Below are 27,462 nucleotides of genomic sequence, written 5' to 3'. Positions count from 1 at the left end.
TTTACAGTTTTCATAACAATAAATAAACCCTTTAATCACTTTCTAAATACTTTGTGTAAACATATTTAATACCTTCTTTATGGTACATGGTCATTGTACATGGAGTTTAAAACACTAGGTAAGGTGGCAAGACTAGTATACCTTAAGTACATTAATTATAAGGTCCATACTGAATAGTATCAGCGCCAAAAAACACTTCCAATTCAGCGACCGTGTCGGCCTGACCGTCCCGACGGTCTCCACTGACTCTCCTCTACGCCATGGAATCGCTCTGCAATGAGATCCCAGCCTTCCGAGGTTACCTCTCAACTCTCCGCCCTGCTATTGTCGCGTTACCTGAGACAAAACTGAACTCCTCGATAAATTCCTCGGAAATATTTGGCTTGGACTTTGCCGTATACCGTCACGACCGAAATCGACACGGTGGTGGTGTCCTGATCGTGGTCGCCAATAGCATAAAATCTTATCCAGTGCGCTCCGAGGATACCGTTGAGGCGGTTGTGGTGCGACTTACTATGGGCTCCAAATGTCTGAGGGTCGCTTGCGTCTATCGTCCCCCCTCGTCCAATAAATCGTATTCCGCCCGGGTCAACGCCTTACTTGAAAAGCTGTCCCAGGGTGTCTCTGATATCCTAGTAGTTGGCAATTTCAACTATAAATCCATAGACTGGGATCTGTTACAAACCCCTTTAACTCTTGATTTGAAATTCTTGTGAACTGTGCTCTTGTGCAACTACACGCAGCACGTTCTTAGTGCTAAGAGAACTACGTCTTCCTGTGAAAGCATTCTCGACTTAGCGCTCTCGTCTCCCGCAGGAGTTGTTGGCGACGTGATACACCACCCAGGTCTCAGGGACCACGACTTCCTTCAAATCACTCTGCTGGCTCTCCCCTCACCACCTAGACTGCCCCCCCCCCCCCCGCACCTGCCTAGCGATCGGCAAACCAGGATATGTGTGACAAGTGGGACACTTTTCAGGCTACCCTCTCTTAGGTGGTCTTACGTCAGACCCGAGGGGCGGAACACTTTGTTACAGGATGTCCTAATAATCATAATTAAAAATTTAATCATGATTTAATCATTTTTAATCTTTGTACAGCCAAAGCTACAGATTTAATATTAATCTAATCTAATCATGATTTAATCATACGAGGGTGTCCTAATAATCATTTTAGTGAGCTGCCCCTCGGTCAGACCCCTCACGCAACATCTCATCCAGATTCGGTGTCCCCCTCCTCCCCCCGGTCTGCCCCCTATGGAAGATATCACAATCTCAAGCACTGGAATCCTAAATCCCCATAAAGCGCCCGATGGACTTCACCCGGCAATCCTGAAACGTTGCGCGGGACCGCTGGCCTATCCGGTGGTGGACATGATTGCTTGCTCGCTCTCCACAGCCACACTCCCCCAGGACTGGAAGCGCGCCAACGTGAAACCGATTCCAAAGAGAGAGCCCCCAGATGATCCTGATGAATACAGACAAATCTCCCTGTTAGCCCAACTCCTAAAGGTTGCTGAGCAAGTTGTCACCTCCTCCATCACCAACCACTTGGAGCTCCATAATGCCATTACTCCAGCCCAGCACGGCTTCCGCCGCGGTTACAATACCGAAACCCAGCTCCTCTCCAGAGTGAACGCTTGGTCCACCGGTCTGGAGACCGCCCTCCAAGTGGATGTGGTCTTCCTAGACTTAAGAAAGGCATTTGACACGGTGCCTCATCAGCTTCTTCTTCCGAAACTACTTAGCTACGGCGTACGCGGCCCCACTCTACGGTGGCTAGCCTCCTACCTGGAGGGGCGTGAGTTACGTGTAGTCCTTCCTGGTGCCGAGTCCGATTGGTATCCCGTCACTTCAGGCGTACCACAGGGCTCTGTACTTGGCCCTCTTCTCTTCAGAATTTATGTCAATGACGTAGGCTCTGGTGTATTCTCTCGTTTGTCCATTTACGCCAACGACGTCGCCCTGGCGATCACGACACCCTGCAGCTGGACCTCGACCAAATCATGCTCTGGAGCTGCCACTGGAAGCTGAAACTAAACTACAGAAAATGCAAAGTGCTAAGCCTTCACCGACCAGGGTTTAAACCCACCTCCTTCGGGTACCAAGTTGAAGGCACGGCCATCGATCACGTTCTCGGTGTTACTTTAACTAGGATATCCACGTTTCTATGACTGTCTCTAGGGCCCACCGAGCTCTCGGCTTCCTTTCCCACGAAAGCATCGGCCATAAAAACCTACGTCACTCCGATTTTGGAGTACTGCTCGGCCATGTGGTCCCCACACACCGTGGCGGAAACCCACAAACTCGAAATGGTACAACGAAAGGCCGTCCGTTTTGCCACATCGGTCGGGTACTCGTGGGACATCAGTATCTCACAAGTACTTTAGAATGTTAACTGGCGCACTCTCGCGTCGCGTCGCGTCGCCGCATCAAACGTCTTGTGGCGATAAACTCCATCATCCATAAAGCGAATATCATCGTGGATGCGTGCCCCCGCAGTTTGAAAACCGGCCAATCCTATGTTATCCCGTATCTGAAAACTAAGCTTCGGAAGCATGCATTTGTTTCCTCCTCCATCTAGGACTGGAACTCTCTCCCGGACCACCTGAAGTCACTGCCAAACCGCATACACTTCACACGTGAAATATCTAGGTCAGCTCTAAGCTGACCTTCTCTTTTACTCTGACGTGATGAGCATCGCCTTTTGTCGGAATTAAAATACTTTAGAACTTTAGAACTTTAATATATGTGAAATAAAAGAATTAAGTCCACGAAGAACCCGTTAAAGATAATAATAATGTATATTTTTATTTTAAACTCACGGGTTGTTCTTAGTAAACTTAATTATTTTATTCCTTACATTAATTGCTTAAACAACTTAATTAAAACACTATTTTGCGGGGTTTTTTAAGGCCTACACTTATGAACTTTTTTTAAGCTTTTCTGCTTCACGGCTTCTCTTAATTTACTTTTTTTTTATAAAAAGAACCATAATGCTTCTTTTTCTCGGACATCTTAAACGTGACTCTAATTAATATCTAACTAAAACTGTTAAACTAAAACTAATAAATGGCTTTCTGCGCGTGCTCGTAAAATAGAAGAGACTAACACACGACAGATTAAATCGTACCGATAGACTGCTTTGGAACTAGCCATCGAAAACGGTTTAAATGCATTTTATAAGATTGAATGCCCGTTCATAAGAGCCTAAAAAACAAATAAAATTCTTGAAGATGGTCTGCTAGTTTATTTATCATAAAGCTGGATAAACGACAACGAATAGCAAGCAAGTACATTGAAGTACCGTATTCCTTTGGGCTTCCTTCTATTCTTGTAGTACCGCCCAATCACGTTTTCTTCTTCATATTATATAACCTGGTTTATAATGAAAATACCAGGAAAATGCTTTATCCGTCAGAGCTATCCACTGTAATTTTATGGATTATTTACTATTGTAAAGTAAATAGTAGAGAAAAATCGTTCATCGACGATGTTGGACATTTTCATTGGGAAAGCGATTTGTATTTCTAATTAGCTAAAGATTTTTCGAATTATGTTATGCTTTCATTAAAATGTTTATAAACAAATCTAATTCTTGGTAAACCAAAAAGGCGCGCAACTTAATTTCGGCGCCCCTCTCAAACCAGCGCCCCGGGCAGTTGCCCGGGTTGCCCGGCCCTTCAGCCGCCCCTGCGTAAAGGTCCTTCAACTTGCCAAAATCAGGACTGTGACTACACCAATTCTGTCCGTGTTTTTGGAACCGGTGATAAAATGATTAAAAGGGGCTTAACAAAAGCTGCATTTAAACGGGAGCTTCGTAACGGAGAATTTGTTAACTGTGAGTGGCTACTGAACTCACCATCAATAGGATGAGTCTTTTGTTTTGTGTGCCGATTATTTTCTAATCAAGAACCACATGGTTTTCATGACTGGAAGCACTCATCTACTCGAATTTCGGAGCACGAAAATGGTACTGGGCATCGAAAAAGCATGTTAACATACTGCAACCTACAAAAAGAATCTGGTCGAATCGATTCTGGATTGGTGAAACAAATCCACCAGGAAAAACTTTATTGGCAGGAAATTTTAAAAATAATTGTTGCTGTGGTGAAATTTTTGGCTTCAAGGGGTCTAGCATTCAGAGGAGACAACCAAAATATTGGATCGCTTCAAAATGGTAATTAATTGGGAACCTTGGAGCTACTAAGCACATCAAGAAATATGGAAATGCAGGAAAAGGAACACCTTCGTATCTGTCAGCCAATATTTTTGAAGAATTTATTAATCTAATGGGGGATAAAGTATTGCCCGTAATAATTTCTGAACTGCGCAAAGCAAAATATTACTCAATCTCTGTGGATTCTACACCAGATATATCCCATGTAGATCAATTGAGTTTTACGGTTCGATATGTAAAGGATAGTGCACCTGTGGAGCGGTTTTTGGAATTTATACCTATACTAGGGCATGGTGCTGAGTATTTAGCAGACGTCTTGGTAAATTTCTTGAAACAGAAAGATATTTCCTTATTAGACTGTCGTGGCCAGTCATACGATATCGCTTCAAATATGGCAGGTCGATATTCTGGTTTGCAAGCCCGGCTTAAAGAGGTTAACGAGTTTGGTGTCTACGTTCCTTGTGCAGGACATTCTTTGAATCTTGTTGGTGTTAAAGCTGTTGAGTGCTGCTGGCAAGTCGTCTCGCATTTTGACTTTGTACAACGTTTGTACGTATTCTTTGCACTGTCTACTCATCGCTGGAACATATTGGTTTCTTCTTTAGGACCAAACCAGAAGGTCGTTAAGCGATTAAGTGACACACGATGGTCAGCTCACGCTGATGCAACCAGGGCACTGTGTGAAGGGTATCAAAAAATTCAAGCTGCTCTTGATGATTTGGCCCATGACGACAATCAATCAAAAGATACGAGACACAATGCTCAATCACTTAGCAAAAAATTGGACAAATTAGAGACAGTATTTATCTCTATGCTTTGGCACGACATTCTTCACCGGTTTAATGAAACAAGCAAAACTGTACAGAAAGTAGACATAAACATGTCTGTTGTGGTAAATCTCATCAAGTCTTTAAAGTCTTATGTTCAAGATCTAAGAGAAAAATTCGAGGAATATGAAGAGCTGGCAAAGTCGAGAGCTTCCGAGGCGGACTACAGTGACAGCAATACACGTGTAAAGCGAAGAAGTCGTCGTTTAACTCGCTTTGAAGGAGGTGCAAGTGACACAGTTCTTGGTGGAAGCCAAAAGTTTAAAGTAGTAACATACCTGCCTATAATTGACTCAGTAATAGAAGGATTAACAACACGAGGAAAGGCATACGAAGATATTAATAACCGGTTTGGCTTCTTTGTGAAACTTCGGAATGAATTCGGAAGAAATTTCGCGGAAATGTAGAAATCTTTGCTCAAACTACTATAAGGATCTGGTCGAAGTTGAGCTAATATCGGAGTGCCAGCATTTCAAACATTACGTTACAGAAGATAAAGATGTCCATGTCTAGCATTTATTCAAAGATTAAGAACGACAATTTGGATTCGACATTCCCTAACATTGAAATTGCTTTGCGAATCTTCTTATCTTTGATGGTAGGCTTTGGTAGCGAATTGCACTGGAGAACGCTCATTTTCTAAATTGAAGCTTATTAAAAATGAACATCGCGCATGCATGCAACAGTCCAGATTGAATAATTTGTCGCTTATGAGCATCGAATCAGATGTGCTCCAAGAAATTGAATTTTCTGAAGTTATTAGCGAGTTTTGCGGAGCGCAAAACTAGGAAAAGATGTTTGTAAATGGATTTTGAACGTTTTGTAGTATTTCGATTGCAATAAACTTAAAAATAAATAATATGATGAATTTATACTATACTGCCTACTAAAAAGGGGCCCCATTTTCCCGTTGTGCCCAGGGCCCCCGATATAGGCCGCGTTCTCTCCAATATCGGAGGCCATTACACGAAATATCTTTGTTGTGGGCCCCTACTAAGCATGCTAGTAGGCAGGCAAACCCACGGGCCTATTTAAGGGTGGTTGGGAAAAATGGCTATCATATTTTAATTACCTCCCTAAAAAAACTCATCAAATGTAATCCTGGATACGCCCTTGGCACGCGCAGACCGATTGCACCTGACCCCATTTCCATTTTCATCAAAAAACAATTGATAAAAAGTATTATAATAAATATAATAAAAATAAAAATAAATATACTATCAAATATATATCATTCGAGAAACAAGGACTTTGATCAAAATTTACATTTTTTAATATATGGACCATATAACAAGTTGAAAAATTTGAAGAGGTATACCATTTAAATGTTCTTTTATTTAAAACACCAACGTACAATATCTATTCCATCCGCCAAAAACACCTACAATATCTATTCCACACGCTGCTTTCAAAAAACGTAGGCTTGAGCATGCTGAAACTAAGTGTGAAATATAACATTAAGTTACGCCTCACTCTAAAACACGCTTTGCCATTGGATGAGACGAGTCCGGAGTCGTCGAGGAATTATCGGCTCGTGGTAATCGAATGTGTAATGATGACGAGCTTTGAAATGATATTAACGTAAAGCATGTCGGATTCTGTAGGAACTTTACCGTGAAAATTATGGAGAAAATTAATATAGAGGATCTTCCGCAAGAGATTTTATTGCACGTGTGTTCTTTTCTCGAGGCATACGACATTCGATGTCTGTCGTTGGTATCCCGGAAATTCAGAGATACCACGGATTTCGAAGGGATTTGGAGAAGACTGATTTATACGGGTATGCCGTTGCACTCGTGACTGATTAAAACTCATTAAAAATGACCAAATATTTGTTCATTAAATATATTTCTATGTCGAACTAATATTATGGCTAGGCTTAATAGTTTCCATCTTCACGCATTCGGTAACTGTCGTTGCGTTGTAGATGCATTATGTCTCTTTTTTTCATTAATTTCAGACTACAACATTGAACTTGGCAGCAATGAAAAGCGTTTTAGCGCCAGAAATCTCTACACGAAAAGTAAGTATTACCACAAAAATAAAATATATATTCTAGAACGATCTATATCCAATATAAGTTTATCGGTAATGTTATTCGCTTGAAACAGGCTTTTAGATTTTAAGCGCGCTGATTGACGAAGAACCAATAGTAACTTTCAAATCGTTATTTTCAACTAAAAAGGTTTAAGATAAAACTTCACGTAGGCAAGTCGCTCAAAAGAATACTTTTAATTTTGTAGTATTGCATCCGTATGGATTTATCTTTGGACTTTGGCAGCCCTCGGTGAAATATTTCGGTGGTCTTCTGGATATTCAGGTAAGACTTAAAAAGGGAGTATAAAGGTGGACGTCGGAACAACGAATTGCACGTTTTTTTCCGCTAGAAACAACGTTTAGGGTGAAAGGTTAGTAGGAGCCTCTATTCCTACTAAACCACCTTATTCAAAATTCGACCTTTTCCTAACAGGCGCTCCTCCTAGCTTAGTTGAAGGTGATTAATTCAAAATCAACTAAATTAGGGGAAACACTCCTCACGATGTATTATACCAAAGTGTAGATTTGGCGGAGTTTACAATGGAGATTTGAAACAACCTTGCAATCCCTCAATTTTCATAAACAGTTATACTCTCTTTAAAAAGGGTGCGTTCAAACATTAAACAGTGGACATACACCCAACAAGGCAACATGGTCTAGTCACGCTCATAATTGGAGTCACTTTTCCTTACCTTAGTACGAACAGGGCCAGCTGGTGGCCATGGAGCTGTACGCTCCGTATTTCTTGGGCTGCGCACATCCTCTGAAGAGAAGAAAGCTCTTCTCGGTCGGGTTCGATGCGGACGGAGAACGAGTCTTGATTCTGACCTCTGCTGGAAAGGAGGCCAAAATTCGACTTCTGGTAAATCGAAACTCTCATTTGAACTATTTTAATTGCGCGAAGAACCTACGTAACTGCCCTCTGTGGCTAAATCACTAGGATTCGGTGGGTAGTTGTGAAATGCTCGCAGAGATTTATAATAAACTAGGATACCCGAAAAGGGCGATTGAACAACGTTTCACTCTATTTCGTCGTCGTGTACCCTGCTGTAGCAAAAAAGTAGTAACAGATCATCGTACACTATCTAGTTATAAAAGCATATAAACTAAGGTTAATAAAAAATACCTGTCCGTGTAATGTTGGTGACTACCTTGAAATTAAATCCCCGTTAATTCATTATTATTCAAATCGGTTATTTTAATGCAAACCGTAATAAAGGGTGACCAAACTTTATAGAAATCTCAAATATACTTCACCTCCACTAGTGACCAGCTGATAAGCATGGGTATATTATCTCTGGTTATGTTCCGTATTATTGTTTTTAGAAAAGAAACGACATCAATGCTTTTGAAGTTTCCCTTTTGAAATCTGAAAACCCATTTCCAAACCTAACAAGCCAAGAGGAGGTAAAGTTTGTATTCTACAGGACCATTTTCTACTTGCAAGCATACTCGATGAGACGGGGCCCGTACACCCTGGGGCCCGGGTTTTGTAGAAAAGTAGTTCACTTTTCCCTGAAAACTGGTTGCTATTAACAGATATATAGGAGCTCTTGAGGCCCAGAATTGTTTTCCCGAGGCCTGGGCCCGGGCCCGCTCTCGACGAACCTGCTTATAAACGTTTGGCCGTTCTGATTTACCCCTTCCAAAATTCCTCGATTTGAATAGGAGTTTCAAAAGTGGCTGGAAGAGCAAGGCTACGGACCTTTGGCCCCGGGTTACGACCCGGAAATTGACAACCCAGCTGAACTTCGGAACAGGTTCAACGCCAACTATTGGTAAGCAAAATCAAAGAAAATATAGGATAGTAATAGCAACAAATTTTCCCTAGGGAATAAAAGAGGTTTTACATCATAAAAACTTTGTTTCGCGCCATTTTGAACAAACCATGATTTCATGAACGTTTGTTAGTAGGCTTGTTTTTATTATTGCAGAAAATACCATTTATTTAATTTGGTATTTTCTAACATGTCGGCCAGGTAATCTACGTGAAGATAGTATTTTTTTAAAATAAAGCGCAATAATCTAATCAATGAGATATCGTCATTTCGGTGTAAACAACAGTTCCTTTAAAACCATAACCCGATAGATTTCCCAAAATTGTGTCCTACAATGGCGAACAAATCGAGGTGACATGGTATCGGCCATGTTTTGTTAAAACTTTAGAAAGCTTGTAGATTATGATTGCTGTTATAATTTCGTTATTGGCATCCAGGAATTCGTGCACTTTCTACAGAATCAGAATGCCTCGTAAGAAACCAATTTATCCGATACAACCAGGGCTCTTCAAAGTGAATTACAGCGTCTACGGCCCGGAACTCATAATGCTCACGTACACAGAAAACGAAACCAAAGCCACAGCCTTGAAAATCACGGTTGGTTATTTGGGTAACTTAAAACGTACTAGGCGCCCGTTTAGAGAAGTGATAAATTTTAACTGTACTCCAAGTAAAACACTAACACTATCTGTCGCTTTAACCTTCTCGACTGACATAAGCCTTCTCTTCCTAAATTAACTGACTTAAGAACATCTAGTTACAGTTTAAAGCTTCGTCAAAGGTAGTGTCTGTGTTACTATTCAATTTTTATATTTTCAATTTCTAAATTTAACTTTTCCATAACTGACTATTCGTATGTCCTCGAAAATTGAAAAGAAAATGTTTGTGTCCGATACGAAACAGGTTAACAAAGAACAAGTGGGCAACAGCCTGTGCGCCTCGTGATTCTCGGAAGGTGGGCTGGCGGAGTACTTTCGCCTCGCGGCCAGAGGAGCCGGGTACGATCGCAGCTTTTAACTCCTTCTGGCTTGAGTTAATTGGTTTCCTCTCTAGTTCTTTCCATAAAAAATTGTTGCGGTTAACAGTTAATAGTACGTGAAGGGAGCTGTTGGCTTCATGGCATGCAGGGCTTGCCACCATCCTCCTACGCCGTATAACCAGGCATTCTTAAATTAATGGCATTAAAAGTCACGAGATAACTTAGGCCTAAGATACCTTCTGATTATTATTAAAAAAATCCTCTGGTTTTCCTCGCGTAATACCTACTCCTTTCGGCCGGTAAGGGGAAAGCAACTCCACGAAAGCGAAAAATATCTTCCGGGAATCAAAAATACTACTATCTTGAGCTAGTGGGATTTAAAAGCAGGCTGGTATGTATTTAATAATCTTAATACGTTTCTGGTTTGATCCAGGGCGATATAAACGTGCCTGCCGGAAATGTGACCTTTTTAGCAAACCTCAACCACCCTCTGCATGACATCACTTGGGAAGATCAAGAGAGCTGTGAATCTTTGAATCTGGTTAAAGCTGTAAATGTTCCCTACGTTCACGAGGACTTCACAAACACGCCTCCTGGGGTCTTCCGAGTTCCAGACGACCTCTCTCACGAGTTCGAAGAGCCCCTCCCAGAAAACAGCATTGGAAGGTAGCCGTTTCATTATCAGTCTAAAAATCCTATTGCATTAGTCTATAAGCGAGAGAACAAGACTTTGGTACCAAAGATTAATAAGTGAAACCCTCTCATTAGCCTAGAGCACAGGAGGATATGTGGTAGTAGAGCCGTGTGCTCGACGGAGAAGAGAAAAATCTCACATTAGCCTAGAGCTCAGGAGAATATGTGGTAGTAGAGCCGTGTGCTCAAGGGAGAAGATAAACCCTCTCATTGGCCTAGAGATCAGGAGAACGGGCGGGAGTAGAGCTGTGTGCTCGAGGGAGAAGATAAACCCTGTCATTAGCCTAGAGCTCAGGAGAACGGGTGGGAGGAAAGGCCCCGTGCTAGAGGGATAATAGAACCCTCTAATTAGCCTAGAGCTCAGGAGAACGAGTGGGAAGGAAGGCCCGGTGCTAGAGAGATTGAGAACAAGCAATGGATATTGGCCAAATTTTATCTCCTGACCTAATAGAAAGCCACTGTAAGAACACCATACTTATGGTAAGAAGAAACTACGGTAATTGTAGAACTGGTTCTCAGTAAAAACTTGCGGAAAAAAATGCCTGTCACAATACTAGGAAAGCTAAAGGATAAAACATAATTATGGTTCTAATTACTGTCTTTTATTTTTACAGGTTCCAAGGTCTTTTCCAGCTTGTGGAAGAGGACAATCCGAATCCTTGGTTTTCGCATGGACATTGGGTGATATTGGACCACGACACATTCGTCTTCCTTGTCCTGGAACTAAACTGGATGAACGTGTACTACAGGGTGACGGATTCGTCATTCGCGAAATACATCTAAATCTAAATGTTATTTACATGTTGCTGAAACGTACATGTTATAGTAGGAACACTTATAGTATTATTTATAATTAATACTAATAGCACTTTACTATTTTTGTACTGCAAGGGCGTTTAGTTATAGTTAAAAATATTTTTTATATTCGTTTAATAGATGTACTTACGAAAAAAACTTTTATTATAAATTATTTCCAATTTTTGTATTGATCTATCCATGACGTCATTACAACGAAATAACTATTCCACTTATAAAATGCTGCCGCTGTTGCTGGCAATGTTTATTTATTTCATTTATTGATAGAGAAAAACAGAGCAACTCAGCTAGATTAAGCCCTTCTTTCATTTAATGTTAGTCTTCCATTATTTTCTGATAGGCGCTATCTATAGTTGTTGCAATGGTAACCGTAGAGCTCATTGTTTTTCGTAGTTCCTGTAGGAGGTGGATAAACGCTTTTCGCCACCGGAACGAGTCTGTGTGGCGTAACGGCGCTAGCTTCTCCGAGGTAGCTCACATGATCTAGCGTCTGCTAGGTACCAATTAAAAAAAAGAACGTTTTATCTTAAATATTCATATCAAAATAATGAGGAAAAGCTAATAGCGTCTGCTTTAGCCACTACCTTTCTAGGTTTCTATGATGAACCAAAGGTGGCGTAGCGATAGTTTTCGGTCCCGAATTGACTGCGCGCGAAGAAGTGATTCCGAGGTTCATATTTTCTTTGCTCAGACTAACAAAATAAAATTGCAGTTCCCAATTTACCGTGGCCCTTGATGGTCTCCCCAATGGCCACGATAAATCGGGAACTGCAACCTCGGAATCACTTCTTCGCGCCGTTACTTCTTGGTTGTTTGAATGCTTACTTGAAAAGATGACCCTAGTTAGGTGAAATTAAAAAAAAAAATTCCGAGACGAAGGTAGTGATGGGCACTTTTTTTAAAGACCTGCTCATCTCGCGCTCCATAAATTTTGACCGGGGAAATATTCGATCATTTCTTTCGCTCATTTTTGAGCCAAAAATGTTTGTCTCCTCTTTTCGCTCATTTTTAAGCCAAAAATGTCTGTCTCCTATTTACGCTCTCTTTTGAGTGGCGAAATTTTCACTTTTCTCATTTCCGATTTGAGCTCTTTTAGAAAGATATTTTACTGTCCAAAATGGCCAAAATGGATCAGTGGGTGAAGTTCGTTAAAATTTCAGTGGCGCCTTTTTTGAAATTGGTAGCAGGCGAAAATATGTAAAGGGGATGTTCCATTTGCGGTTGTACTCTAGTCGATTGGGGCGAGATCTGTGACGTCAGAGACAGATTTGGAGCGAATCCCGAGCAATCAAATGGAAAAACCTAATAATACAAAGTTATGCTTAGCTCCGGCTATTGTGGAAACTATTTGACCTAGTTCTCGAAGTACGGAAGGCCACGGCTGGGCTGGAAATTACTAACCCGAGAAGCTATATTGAAGTCCGTTCATCCAAAGGCCACTTGTTGGCGTGGGATAATTCACACATTTTCCCTCGTGACGTACGTATCTTCCTATTAAATATAACGAAATAATAATATTTTGACTTTTCTTATCAGTGGTGAGAGGCTCACTCATTTAGATCTTTTGGCTCCCACCGGTTAGAACTTTTCAGAAAGTTTCCGCCGTCGCCCTCCAGATTCCGAACGTGCTTTCATTTCCACTGAAGACTAAAGACACAAACCATACGAACGGAAATTGATATCTTATATATTAAAACAATAAATGTATGGGCGCCAAATTGTCTAATAGGCCTACGGGTACTTATTTCGATCCAAAGGCTTGTAAACAGCAGTTGTTGCGTAACGGCTAAAAAATTAAACAAAGCTTTGAAAAAATCTGTATTTGAATAATTTATAGTAATACGCTCAAGTGCTCTGTTCCAGAAAGTGACCAAAAAGTGCTGGCTCTATCTCGTCCTAATTGATAGCGACTAGGGTTTCATAATTCTGAAACTGTCTTTGTAAACATGATACATTTCTTTATGGGATTTTGCATACAAAGTGCCGTCCAAAAACTAGATATAGACCACGATTCTATATTTAATCACAGAGAAGATTAGACATAAATCTGTTAAAAATACCAAGAAAAAATGTATCTTAAAATTTTTTCTTAATATTTATACATTTGATATTTATATTACATAATCTATTTCCCTCGAAATTTAATTTTTATTTTACCTTCACTACATCTGGTCTCTAGGCCTTGGTTCAATAATATGAAAAGTTCCCACTAGCGACATCGCGTATAGGGATCTTCAACTTTTCTTCAATTACCGTAAGGTTCAAAAACCGTATGCGAAATGTTATTATTCGGGAATAGAAAGATACGTCTCTCTATACTATACACTCTCTGCTCTTAGTTTGCTCTTACGGCTAATTTTCCTGCAAGCAGACGAATCTGAAATATTTTAACACCAAATTGGCTTCACCTCCCAAATATATTTTCCTGAATTCACGCCCTCACGTGGTCACTCTAATTTCTGATTTATGGCCCGGAGATACAGACGACTACGCGAAAAGGAATTTGGATCATCTTATTAACAAACTTGTTTCCAAAGCTTTAAATTGCCGTTTAAAATCTTGCATGGAGCCACCCAATTTATATTTATTTCTTGCCCAGATCAGATTGTCTGGTTATATGTACCTTTTGCTGTTGAATTTCCTCTCCAATCGTCGCCTCAGGGTCAAACAGGATAACTTTTTATCCGCCTCTCACTCGGTCAATAAGGGCGTCCCTTAGGGAAGCCCTCTTAGCACCACATTCATCTTAATGGCAATTAATGATGTCGGCCTAGATCTCCCACACGAAATTGATCAAGGACTGCACGCAGACGACCTGGCCATGTGGACTGAGGCTATAACGTTTGTGGCTTCTGCAAATTCACTCCAAGACAGCCTTAACGTAGGGGGATACTTTATCGTACAATGGTCCATGACCTAGAACGCTGCCAAATGCTCATATCTTGTTTGCACCTGCAAACGACGATAGACTGTGGATTTTACCCTTCATTTGGACGGAGTGGTTCTTCAAAAAGTCCCTCGGGCCAAGTACCTAGGCGTCTGGTTGGAACGGAAACTCAATTGGCATTTCCGTATCAACTCTGTCGTGTCAAGATGTAAGTCTCGCTCCTGGGATACAATTACCTCGCTTCTCGGCATCCTCGGTTTCTGGCTACCATGCATGATCTTCCTTCCCGAGTTCTTTCCCCAAGCGGAAGCATCCTCTCCAATCTCACCTTCATACCTACTCTCTTTCGCTGGTCGATTGGCTTCAGCCCCTGCTTCCGGACGCTCCCTTGTAACATCTGAGCGACTAGCAACTACTGTCATGGTACAGCTCCTCCGTCAAGATTTGGATTTTGTTTCTCCCGTGGGACGAGTCCTCGCTGTTCACTACCGAACTTTCTCAATCCTCTTTCCAGAAATTTAGCTCGCTCGCCCGTCCTTCTTCCCTGGTACTCTTTACGGACGCAACCAACCTATTGGCCTCGGAATCTGACTAGCTAGCCTGAACCTGGACACGTCGATCACACTGAGTGGGGGCCTTGACATCTCCCGTAGTGAACTCTGCGCCATACTCAAGCACTCTACCTTGCCTCGGACTTTCCTAATGGCCACGTTCTTTTCATGCACGGAGTCTCTCACAAACTTGACGGTTCTGGAGACTCGCAACTCCGAGCCATTAGTCGTCACGATACTAACGCTTTGCACGGACATGACATTCCTGCGCCCCCCCCCCAGCCCTGTTCTTATAATCATCATGGGTGCATATATAAACCCCATTAACTATATCTCATTAAGAATTAATTCCCGAAAAATAATGTTTCGCATTAAAAAACAAAATGATTACAGTATACAAAGTGTTTTAACCACATTTTATTATTTAGAAAGATACGATAAATGTAAAATTGTTACTTTCCAGCAATTTTTACCTCGGAAAATACGACATATTTTGAGATTTTTGTACGTGTAAACTAAAAGTAAAACTGGACTCGTAATCGGAGTATTGGCGCCTCACGGCGCCGCGCACTCACTTCGCTCGAGCGCTGGGGGCGCGCAGCGCCGCCCAACCCCATTCTTGCTAATCAAGCTGTGCCATCTATAACGCGACCTAGAGGACAGTACCTAGTATAGTCTCTTGTGTGCGAATTAAACAAGGGAGAGCAACTGAGAGATGAATCGATCCCACACGAAGGAGTTTTCCCTCCTCCTGGGTGCATATATATTAACCCCACCTACGGACATCGTATCCAGTGAAATCGTACCTAGTATCTAGCGAACTGAATTCGCCGTAAAAAAAAAACACAGTTTCGGTTTAGACACTTTTTAAAAATTTACTAATATCTTGCCGTTAAATGTAATTCGTCACCAGTCCTACCTTATCCAACACATACAAAAATCTCGTATTTCCCGAGAAAATCTCGAAATATGTCGTATTTACCAACGTCAATTTGCCAGAACGAAAATTCTAAAAAGTACATTTTTGGATAACGTGGGAACGCGACGCGGGAAAGGAAGTTGGGTCTGAACTACAGAAAAACGAACTGGGGAGTAAGTGCTAGGGTTCATATTTCTTAAAAATGACGCGAGAGAGAATAATGAAATTAACGGTATTTATACGCCTTTATATGCTCTTTCGTTTAAAATTAATTTTATTCTGGGAGCGCCATAATTGAGCGAAATATCAATGACGTAAGCTTACCCAAAAACTGGCATGGGGTAGTATTCTATTTAAATTTTATAAAATTTGACGCGGGAGAGGTTAATGAAATTAACGTTATTAGTACACCTTTAAATGCTCTATCGTTTAAAAATAATTTTATTCTGGGAGCGCCATAATTGATCGAAATATCAATGACGTAAGCTTACCCAAAACCTGGCATAGGGTTGTATTCTATTTGAATTTTATAATAATTGACGCGGGGGAGGTTACTGAAATTAACGTTATTAGTACACCTTTAAATGCTCTATCGTTTAAAATTAGTTTTATTCTGTAGCGCCATAATTGAGCGAAATATCAATGACGTAAGCTTACCCAAAAACGCGCCGTTTTCGGGACCATGCCCGGCATAGGGTAGTATTCTATTTGAATTTTATTAAAAGTGACGCGGGAGAGGTTAATGAAATTAACGTTATTAGTACACCTTTAAATGCTCTATCGTTTAAAATTAATTTTATTCTGTAGCGCCATAATTGAGCGAAATATCAATGACGTAAGCTTACCCAAAAACTGGCATGGGGTAGTATTCTATTTGAATTTTATAATAATTGACGCGGGAGAGGTTAATGAAATTAACGTTATTAGTACACCTTTAAATGCTGTATCGTTTAAAATTAATTTTATTCTGGGAGCGCCATAATTGAGCGAAATATCAATGACGTAAGCTTACCCAAAAACTGGCATGGGGTAGTATTCTATTTGAATTTTATTGGGAAATTCAAATAGAACATGGCGGGCATGTTTTCGGAATTTAAGATTTGACCCGTTTTTAGTGAGTTTACGCCCTTGATATTTCGACTATAAAATTATTTTTAAACGATAGAGCATTTAAAGGTGTACTAATAACGTTAATTTCATTAACCTCCCCCGCGTCAAATTTTATAAAATTCAAATAGAATACTACCCCATGCCAGTTTTTGGGTAAGCTTACGTCATTGATATTTCGATCAATTATGGCGCTCCCAGAATACAATTTATTTTAAACGATAGAGCATTTAAAGGTGTACTAATAACGTTAATTTCATTAACCTCTCCCGCGTCAAATTTTATAAAATTCAAATAGAATACTACCCCATGCCAGTTTTTGGGTAAGCTTACGTCTTTGATATTTCGATCAATTATGGCGCTCCCAGAATACAATTTATTTTAAACGATAGAGCATTTAAAGGTGTACTAATAACGTTAATTTCATTAACCTCTCCCGCGTCAAATTTTATAAAATTCAAATAGAATACTACCCCATGCCAGTTTTTGGGTAAGCTTACGTCTTTGATATTTCGATCAATTATGGCGCTCCCAGAATAAAATTTATTTTAAACGATAGAGCATTTAAAGGTGTACTAATAACGTTAATTTCATTAACCTCCCCCGCGTCAATTTTTATAAAATTCAAATAGAATACTACCCTATGCCGGGCATGGTCCCGAAAACGGCGCGTTTTTGGGTAAGTTTACGTCATTGATATTTCGATCAATTATGGCGCTCCCAGAATAAAATTATTTTTAAACGATAGAGCATTTAAAGGTGTACTAATAACGTAAATTTCATTAACCTCTCCCGCGTCAATTATTATAAAATTCAAATAGAATACTACCCCATGCCAGTTTTTGGGTAAGCTTACGTCATTGATATTTCGCTCAATTATGGCGCTCCCAGAATAAAATTAATTTTAAACGAAAGAGCATATAAAGGCGTATAAATACCGTTAATTTCATTATTCTCTCTCGCGTCATTTTTAAGAAATATGAACCCTAGCACTTACTCCCCAGTTCGTTTTTCTGTAGTTCAGACCAAACTTCCTTTCCCGCGTCGCGTTCCCACGTTATCCAAAAATGTACTTTTTAGAATTTTCGTTCTGGCAAATTGACGTTGGTGTCGTATTTTATGAAGTAAAAATTGCTCGCAAGTAACAATTTTATATTTATCATATATTTCTAAATAATAAATTGCGGTTAAAACTTTTTGCATTACTGTAATCCTTGACAAATAATACACCTTAAAAAATAAACAAGAACCATCCTTGACAAATAATACACATTAAAAAATAAACAAAAACGAAAAGAAGCTATTCTTAAAAAAGCCTTAGGATCTTCCGAACTTGCGGAGCATGGTTAGCGGAAAATGAATCCATTTCGTGAAATGTTTCTTTCCTATCTGTACAGTAGCCCACCGTCATTTTAATCCTTAGACCCCACGTCTACTACAGCAGCATATTTCGCGAATAGTGAGCTCTCTTCGCCGCGGAGTGAGTTCTACGCCCCGAACCGTTGAAAGTCTACTTTTATACTGGAATTCCGAGTTATAAGAGGCTAATGGCTATATACAAATTTCTAAACCCAGGCGAAAATGGGGAATATATAATTTGGTGGAATTCCAAAACAGCTGACAACCAAACTCCTCCTTCGCCAGCTGGACGTCCGAGAAAAATTCCAACTCAAGATCAGTTCCTAATGGTTTTAATGACGCTCCGATTAGGCCTGTTTGTGAAAGACCTAGCTCGCCGTTTTGGTGTTTCATCAAGCGTACAATTTCATGGCTGAATTTCATGTACCTTCAGTTAGGTCAAATTAACATATGGCCAACAAGGGAACAAGTAGATGCCACATTACCCAACTACGCGCGTTCTTTTGGATGCCTCTGAGATTAGGTGCCAAGTGCCGCATTCTCTTACATTACAATCTGCAACATATTCCACGTACAAATCGTGTAATACCTATAACAGGGTTCGTACAAAATTTCCGGTATTAAATTCCCTGACATTTCCAGGTTTTCCCTGACTAAATTGCCAAATTTCCCTGACCATTTTTGTAGAATAAATTTATGTTTTGAGGTAAAATCTTGAAAAATTGTTAATTATGTATTTTTAATACATTTTTAAAAAATTTATTCGCCGGATTTGTTTTTGGGGTCATTTTAAAATTCCCTTACTATTTTGGACCATTATAAATTTCCCTGACTATTCCCTGACCATTGGGAATCATTTTCAAATTCCCTGACTTTTCCCTGACCTTTTGGAAACATTTTCCAGGTTTTCCAGGTTTTCCAGGTCGTGTACGAACCCTTTATAAGGGACTGATTGACATTAGTCCATTCGGAAGCATCAGTTTTATGTCAGCTCTCTTTACAGGAAACATCTCCGATAAAGAGCTTACCAGGAGGGGTGGCTTCTTAAACCTTATTTTCGGAAGGTACAAAAAGTATCCCTTACCAGAGTCGATGACCGAAGCCAAAACCACAGCGAACCGATGAGCAACCAATGCGTCCTGTTGGCGGCAGCGGCTAAATCGAAAACGTTAGGCTACGATCCAAGGCTTAGGTGACAGAAGACTTTCGAGAATAGGCTCTAGCATAAATTATTCATGTCTTATTCAACTTGTTAAAATATTCCACGCGCTCTTTAATATTTTAGCGTAAAAGGCTCGTGCGTTTTTTCATTTTCAGGGAGCACGCGCGAAATCGCTCGAGCCCGTTTACGCTAAAATATCAAGACGCGCGTGGAACTTTTTAACAAGTTGAATAAGACATAAATAGAGTTTATGCTGGCGTTTATTAAATGAAAAGATCATTAAATTTGGACCAGTGGGAAAAAGTCACCTTTAACCTACGATAATAAGCTTAATTTTTATCGAAGGCTTGCTTGTTTTTCTTCCACAATGTTTTTATTTATAGACACGACGAAAATCTTTAGCATCGCTAACAATCTTCTCACGTCCTTTCAGCGCCCCAATGGTTCCTTAACTGAGCAAGTGGAATGCCCAAAAACAATTTCACTACAGATTATCATTTTAAGACTATCAACGAAAACTAAATGCAATGTTAGAACACACGCAGGTTCTTATTAAGGGAAGGAAAAAGTTTTTTAATTTGTTTTGAGTCAACTAATTAACATAATATATCAAACTAAATGTCATTTCGTTCCTTAATATAGACTAAGGTACCACGAGTACCCGACTCCTCTTGCTGCGAGTCGAAAGAGCTAAACGCCCTACAAACAGTACATCTTGGATTTAAATATCCAAGATGGTATTCACAGTTATGACTCTTCGGTTTCTCCTTCCATAAAAACTTGTGGAGGTTAACGGTAATAGTTAGTGTAGAGATCTGTTGCGTGGCATGAAGGGCTTGCCACCACCCTCCTACGCATTGTGATACGGCCACCTGAACTAATGGCTTTAAATTAGTTTAAAAGTCGCTTGATTACATAGGCCTAAGGTAGTGCCTTGGGTATTAGCCTAGCTGATTATTATTTATGTTGATTTGCAAATGTGCGCTATATATCTCATTGTTCAAATTTGAACGTGAAACCGGTCAATTTTGCTGAACAACGCCACCAAATGCGAAGATAGGGGTCGTTTTGACATTATTTGAACCAAAACCAAGGAAGTATGGACATAAAGTCAACAAAGTTTAATCAGAAAACCGACCAGTTATGAACAAATCGTCTCATAAGACTGATAATGAAATTGATCAAGATAAATCAGAGAGCTAACCAAGTTAGAATCGAAATTATCCCATAATTTAGGAGAACCCCGGCATTCGATTAATCTTTATCCATGGATAAAATAAGCTCGGCGATATTTAAATAAAATTTATTTAAATAACTAATAGTTGAATAAAAATTGTAAAATATTTAAATAATCGAAAGTGAACAAGCCTATTATTTAAATAAAACAAACAATTATTTAAATAAATGCCACTTTTATTCAAATAAATGCTTGGTTGCGTAAAAAAAACATAATTAAATAAGTTAAAAAGATATTCTTTTTGCCAACGTTTTTTTAAATAAATCGGAAAATTTGTGGATAATGAATAAACAATTCCGAACACTAGGTTATCCTTTTTACAATCTCTACAAATTTATTTAGAAACGTGATAACGTCATCTTCTCATTAAGTTCAGTAGCGTGCAGTCTTGATGGATAATTTTATGTTTCACGCAGATTTGGTCAGTAGCGAGCAAAATTGGTGTGCCATTTTTACATTTTGCGCATATTTGGTTTGAATGACTTTGGCTCAGTGGTTTCTAACAGTTCACTGTCGAATATAGCTGTTTGTTTGGTACTACTATTTCATGGTCCAAATTTCATTTATTCTTCAATTATATTTTAAAGCACATAACCAAATTTTTTAATCTTTTGACAATTTTAATAACCTGTTTTCCAATTGTTTAACCAATAACCTTTGACCTTTTCAAACCACGATTATGACAGCTCACGCGCGTAGATGCGACACGTAGAAGACTGACACCTGTTTTGTTATATTTGCTTTAGTAGATTTTGATTTATGTGTGTTCAACAAATGCCGGCCATTTTTCCAAGATGGCTGACAAACTTACCAGTTTTGTTTCTTGTGAATAAGACTCTTCCGTTATTAATCATTAAAAATATATTATCAAATTATTAATAGCTTACAATAATTAAGCAACATCCGGTCGCGTTTGAAAGGATAATAAGCGGTTTTGCAATTAGGCTTAGAACTAAATGCAGTATTTTATAAGACCTCAAAAGCTACATAATTTACTTAACACCAGCATTTAATTTTAAAATATATCACCAATGTTACAATCGGAATTTCTGTAATTTGTAGGAGGTGAAAATAATTGAACGACACCACTGAACTTCTCGGAAAAATTCGTGCTAGTACAGTCATAAGCGTATGATATTTTTACGTAAGTGTGACACTTCCTATTCTTCACAAGGAAAATTTTACTGAGAGCTATTCACAAGACAGACTGCATTACGGGCTTTGTCACCGTTTTGCGTCCGCTAGAGGGAGATTTTCTTCTTGCGATGACCTCATTCCGTTACTAGCTCTCAGTATAATATTCACCAAACTTATGGAACAATATTATAGACTTATGGTACAGTCTATATTAAAGGGATTGTAACCTCAGGTATTTGGTGTGGAACATCAACGTTTGCAGCTCTGGCCGCTCTTGCCTTTAGCTTTAGTAATGTTTGGCGCCACTGTACCGGGTAATTTGAAAAATTAAAGGGCTCTTCCATACAGATTGTTTTTTTACAGGTTATATTGCCTCAAATGAAAGAAATGGCATTTAGTTTAATTTTTTTAAGTTAATTGGTTGAATAAAAACAAATTAAAAATAATTTTTCAAGACGTGAATTTTGACGGTGACGCTTATAAATTCTATTTTAGTATATGTAAATTTTAAGGCTTGAACGCAACCAACATCCTATTTTGAATATAACAATATTTAATTTGAGTAAGAAATTTATCGCGAAACGGCGTAATTTATCAACCCAGTAGTTCCCGTTTCTGTCGCTAGATGTCTCGCGGGAGGGAAAGTTGTTCGGGCGCGTATCGACTGTCGGCGGTTGAGCGGCGAATAATTCGGAAACATTTCGCGTCACTCTGGGGAAGATGGCGACCGGCGCGGCAGGCGTCGGGATCGCGGGCGGCTTAGCCGAAAAATGTGCCTCGGATCCGGCTACGGACGAATCCTCGGAAAGCGAAGGCGAAGCGGAGACTTCTAAAGCATTCCACCGAAGAGTTTCCACTTCGAAAGCCATCAAAAACGGAGTAAGTTTTCTCGTTATTATTCCATTTGTCTCGGCGAACTCCCCTTTTCGGTTTCAGCGGCGGGCGAAAGCGCCTCGTCCCGGGAAACCCGGACCTCCTTCGCCCAGGCGGGGAACGCCAAAATTGCGACGAGGCTTATTACGATATACGCCGACCACTCACCGGACTGAGACGCGATAAATCTTCGCCAACGTTTAAGTCCAATTGTTTTCCCGAGATTTCGTTTATCGCTTTAGCCAACGCTCGTTGAAAACTCCCTTTGCATTGTTGACACGTAGTTCTAAACGCGACGGATCAATTTCGTTATATATTTCCAACGGCGTTTTCCCTTTCGACATCAACATTGTAAAATACCGGTTTTTTTTCCGACAGCTGATCGCGCTCGTGCTGATACGTCAAGCCGTTTATTTTTTATTATTATTCCGTACAACGTTCCGGTTCGTCCTAAATAATAATGTAGCGGTTTTTTTTAATAATTTCCAACTTTCTTGCGCTAGCATTCGTAAATTATAGACGTCCATTGGGTGCTAAAAGTTGAAAATTGTACCAAATCGTTAATGGTTATATTAATTTTAATAAACCTTTTAAATAAACCTTTTAATTAAAAAGATTTTTTAAAAGGTTAATGTGGCTTTCTACCTATGCTTATACTGGAAATTTCAGTTTTAATTTTTAATTTTAAATAAATACTTGGGTATAAAAAGTATAAAATAATACTAAATTTAATCGTTAAATCAGTGTTGTAATTTTGGATTGCAAGAAACTTAATTAATACTTGATTAATTTAGAACCGACATTAAAACATATTACCATAAATTAATTTAAGTAAATTTTAGCGGTTAAAACCATAGATTTACTTAACATTTAAATCTTGATGAAAATAACTGACTTAAATCTAAATTAAAATTTTAAAATTAATTCTTGTAATTTTTTCTTTAGAATTAACATTAAGGCAGAAACTAACTAATTTACTCATTGTCACAAGTTAATTTCGGTACGTTATAGCATTTAATGTAATGATTTAAATCTTGATTAAAACAATCTATTTAAATCGTGATTGAAATACGAACATTAAGCGCGTAGTGGAAGCTTGGTTATGAGCAACCTCATTAAATGTTCGGCTGATGTCGACGTGATGTCCAGAGCTGCAACAGTGAAAGTGGGTCGTCGATAACGAAGACTCGGTCGAGTTGGTTATCGGAGTATAGCCGGGGACAACCTTAGAAAGGGTCGAAAATGCGACAACAATTGGCCCAGTGTGCAGAAGGCGTTATAAAATAAATATTTCCGCAAATTATACGACATGCCCTACTTTTTTAGTTTTGTATGGATATTGGATTTGTAATATTATTATATATTATATTATATATTATATTATATTATATATTATATTATATATTATATTATATTATATTATATTATATTATATATTATATTATATATTATATTATATATTATATATTATATTATATATTATATTATATTATATTATATATATTATATTATATTATATATTATATATTATATATTATATATTATATATTATATTATATTATATATTATATTATATATGATATTATATTATATTATATTGAATAAGTGATAAATTGTTCTTGTGTGGTTATTACAAAACTCCATCCAAATTTTTTCGGAGGGAAATAATTATTTTCGGGACAGTTTCTGGTTTTCAACAAAGTTAAAATAACAAATACGTAATTCAGGGTTCGTACACGACTTGGAAGAGTCAGGGAATTTGAAAATGGTTCAAAAGGTCAGGGAATTTGAAAATGGTTCAAAAGGTCAGGGAATTTGAAAATGGTTCAAAAGGTCAGGGAATTTGAAAATGGTTCAAAAGGTCAGGGAATTTGAAAATGGTTCAAAAGGTCAGGGAATTTGAAAATGGTTCAAAAGGTCAGGGAATTTGAAAATGGTTCAAAAGGTCAGGGAATTTGAAAATGGTTCAAAAGGTCAGGGAATTTGAAAATGGTTCAAAAGGTCAGGGAATTTGAAAATGGTTCAAAAGGTCAGGGAATTTGAAAATGGTTCAAAAGGTCAGGGAATTTGAAAATGGTTCAAAAGGTCAGGGAATTTGAAAATGGTTCAAAAGGTCAGGGAATTTGAAAATGGTTCAAAAGGTCAGGGAATTTGAAAAGGGTCCAAAAGGTCAGGGAAAAGTCAGACAATTTGAAAATGTTTCCAAAACGTCCGGGAATTTGAAAATGATTCCAAAAGGTCAAAGAAAAGTCAGGGAATTTGAAAATGGTTAAAAAATATAAGGACATTTTGAATGACTCCAAATTAAAAATACATAATAAATATTATTAAAGATTTTACCTCAAATCATTCTACAAAAATGGTCCGGGAGAATTTGGCAATTTGATCAGGGACAACCTATAAATGTCAGTGAGTTTAATTCCGGACATTTTGTACGAACCCTGTCTATAACCTGCAATTGATGAATAGTTTGTGTACAGTAGGGTACACGTAGACGATAATCGTGTTTGGAAATATTTACATTTGAATCCAGTTATTTAAATTTAATAATATTTGGTACTGTTTCAATGTCTTAGTTTTTCATATTATTAAAAAAAAATTATTGCTTACGCGTGTTTTGGGGTTGTATACTATTGGACCGAATCCCGTTTGACCGAATCCCATTGAACCGAAAAGTATTTTCGTTTATAGCCCAACATGGCGGGATTCAGTTGAATGGGAAATTTAAATCTGGTTCGTTTTCACTTCGGGTAGGTTAGTTCAGGTTGGGTTAGGTTAGGTTAGGTTATTTTGGGTTAGGTTAGGTTAGGTTGGGTTAGGTTAGATATGGTAGGCAACTATTTCACGTCGGGTCTTATCAAGGTTATTTTCCCAAATTAAACCCGGAAAATATCAAATTTCAAGGGAAAAAGGTCTAAAAATACACGTCGGTACGAAATAATAAATATTTAAGACATAGTTTAGTCCAAATTAGATATACTATCGTCACGTAACCTACGATATATAAATATGGATCACTAACGGTATATTGAATGAAAACCGCGCAAAACGCGGTTTTCGGTCGATTGGAATTCGGTTGAATGGTACATTCGGACGAATGGGATTTCGGTCCAATGGTCTACAATCGTGTTTTGGTACAAATGACAATCGAAGATTACGAAGCTACAAAACATTTCGTACGAAATTACCGTAGGTTTTCCCTTGGTAATTATTTGAAATCGTTAATTCCCTTAGAAAGTTTCCTTATTTATCCTTTATCTTCTCAAAACCTATTTTGTATAAAATCGTATAAATATTCTTCTAAATTTCCTATTTTTCCGTAATTTTTGGATCTGTTATGTTCAATATATATATATTATTTATTTATATCTAAATATAAAAAGTTGGGAAAATTTCAATTAAAAATATTGTGGCAACCCTGTTAGCATCCATATAAACTATTCGCCAGGGAAAATATAACGTCAGCGTAGTGTACAATTCGCATTTATATTTCAATTTCCTAGTAACTCTAAATTTAAAAATTGGCGTTTACTAGGTTTGGCCACGGGATAGCTACCATACCTGGAAATCCCAGAACAAATAGCACCTAAGTGACGTGTGATGAATTCCCACAAACTTTCATTGGGGTACGTTCTTAGTTTTAGATTGATATTTACGTAACCTGTAGATTAAAAGTGATGGCCAGGTGATTTCAGAATTCGATGTGATATCTTTAAATAAAAGAGATACCATTTCAAAGGTTTCAATTCAATTTCAGTTTTATTTATATCGAAAACGTTTTTTTTTAATAAATCGAGACCATTAATTAATTAATATTAACTCTTTAAAAATATTTAACTTGCAGGGTTGTCTAATTTAAGTCCATTTGATCGGGATTTAAATGAAGTGATTTATTAAAACAATCGTGGATTTAAACCACCTATTAAACGAAATATATGAACTAAGGTTTTCTAGTAATGAAAATTCAGAGCCAATTTTTTATTTAATTTTTAATAAAAAATTAATTTAGGGAAGATTATTTAAAATTTTACATTACCGCTGCCAGAGTGGGCTGGTTTAAACCACACTGTAATAATCCAAGGTTGCAACCAAGTGGTTTTTATTTTTGTCCTTTGGTTTTTTATCTTTCCTACGATTTTCTCTATATTATTTCCAATTATTTGTACATTTTTCTGACCAAAACACCACGAAACTAAAACGCCTTCTTGGCCAAAATATTTGTGCGTTATTGAAACTGATAAACAAAAACTTATTTTCTGGCGAGACTTTTGAGAGCCAAAGAATTGTAAACCTTTTATAAAAGATATTTTTTTTTTTAACCTGGGCATATAATTTTTTCTTAACTAAAAATTTAGGTAGGCACAATTAAACATAATTAACACAATTGTTTAAAAAAACCTGGTTAAACAAAAAAAAACCTGATTTAAACCACAACATCATTTTGTTTGTTTGTTGTTTTTTAACCCTGACCACTGCACTAAAATTATTAATCATTTGGCCAAGAAACCGTCATAAAGCTTTATAAAAACAAATTACTACGATCAAAAAATTTCGATAAAAATACTAGGGTATTTTATAAAGCTACAGAACTTGGTATTCGATAGAACCTTGAGCAATTTCGTTTAATAACGGCAAATTACGGAAGATCAGGCAAATTGATACGATCATTGGGCGGGCTTAATTCTTATACCGGGTTCATACAAACATGGAAATCAGTGAAAACCTGGAAATATCAGTGAAATTTATTTAAAGCAAAAAAGTCAGGAAAATATCAGGGAAAATGAAAATTTTCCTGAAAAATCAGGGAAATCAGGGAAAATAATTATGAGAAATCCAAATTATGTGCAATTTGTTTTAGTATTTTTGAAATTATTACTTAGTATTGAATTCATACGTTAAATCTTGACTATATTATGTCACA

General features: G+C 38.2%; 3 protein-coding genes and 1 long non-coding RNA gene across 5 annotated transcripts in view; 3 read left to right on the top strand and 1 right to left on the bottom strand.

Moving 5' to 3' along the window:
• Nucleotides 1-4,291: 4,291 nt before the first annotated feature.
• LOC149954460 (zinc finger MYM-type protein 6-like) lies at nucleotides 4,292-5,413 on the top strand. Its single transcript, XM_090169909.1, has one exon. The coding sequence runs from the start codon at nucleotides 4,292-4,294 to the stop codon at nucleotides 5,411-5,413; it is 1,122 nt and encodes a 373-aa protein (XP_090026035.1).
• Nucleotides 5,414-6,503: 1,090 nt separating this feature from the next.
• Nucleotides 6,504-11,276, top strand: LOC149954459 (F-box only protein 31-like). Its single transcript, XM_090169908.1, has 10 exons — nucleotides 6,504-6,543; nucleotides 6,611-6,786; nucleotides 6,967-7,029; nucleotides 7,250-7,326; nucleotides 7,741-7,905; nucleotides 8,370-8,450; nucleotides 8,712-8,821; nucleotides 9,259-9,418; nucleotides 10,234-10,466; nucleotides 11,108-11,276. Exons 2-10 carry the CDS (start codon nucleotides 6,630-6,632, stop codon nucleotides 11,274-11,276), a joined length of 1,215 nt encoding a protein of 404 aa, XP_090026034.1. The 5' UTR covers nucleotides 6,504-6,543; nucleotides 6,611-6,629.
• A 1,161-nt stretch (nucleotides 11,277-12,437) lies between these two features.
• Nucleotides 12,438-19,364, bottom strand: LOC149954458 (uncharacterized). Its single transcript, XR_016480109.1, has 4 exons — nucleotides 19,217-19,364; nucleotides 12,861-12,956; nucleotides 12,711-12,800; nucleotides 12,438-12,611 (listed from the first exon to the last, which is right to left on the bottom strand). It is a non-coding gene; the product is annotated as an uncharacterized LOC149954458 (long non-coding RNA).
• Nucleotides 19,365-22,344: 2,980 nt separating this feature from the next.
• Nucleotides 22,345-27,462, top strand: part of LOC149954457 (diacylglycerol kinase delta) — a 147,449-nt gene continuing 142,331 nt past the window's right edge. Inside the window, exon 1 of one of the 2 annotated variants that reach the window (XM_090169073.1) lies at nucleotides 22,345-22,547. In XM_090169073.1, coding sequence (XP_090025199.1) covers nucleotides 22,389-22,547 — 159 coding nt within the window. In that variant the 5' untranslated portion in view covers nucleotides 22,345-22,388. The remainder of the gene's footprint in view (nucleotides 22,548-27,462) is intronic. The other variant, XM_090169072.1, reaches the window with a different exon arrangement.

The sequence above is a fragment of the Leiobunum rupestre genome, chromosome 3, assembly GCF_980474605.1.
Source record: "Leiobunum rupestre chromosome 3, qqLeiRupe1.1.hap1, whole genome shotgun sequence".
Taxonomy (NCBI): Eukaryota; Metazoa; Arthropoda; class Arachnida; order Opiliones; family Sclerosomatidae; genus Leiobunum; species Leiobunum rupestre.
The sequence above is the reverse complement of the archived record's forward strand: the minus strand, read 5'-3'. Positions and strand labels throughout refer to the sequence as shown.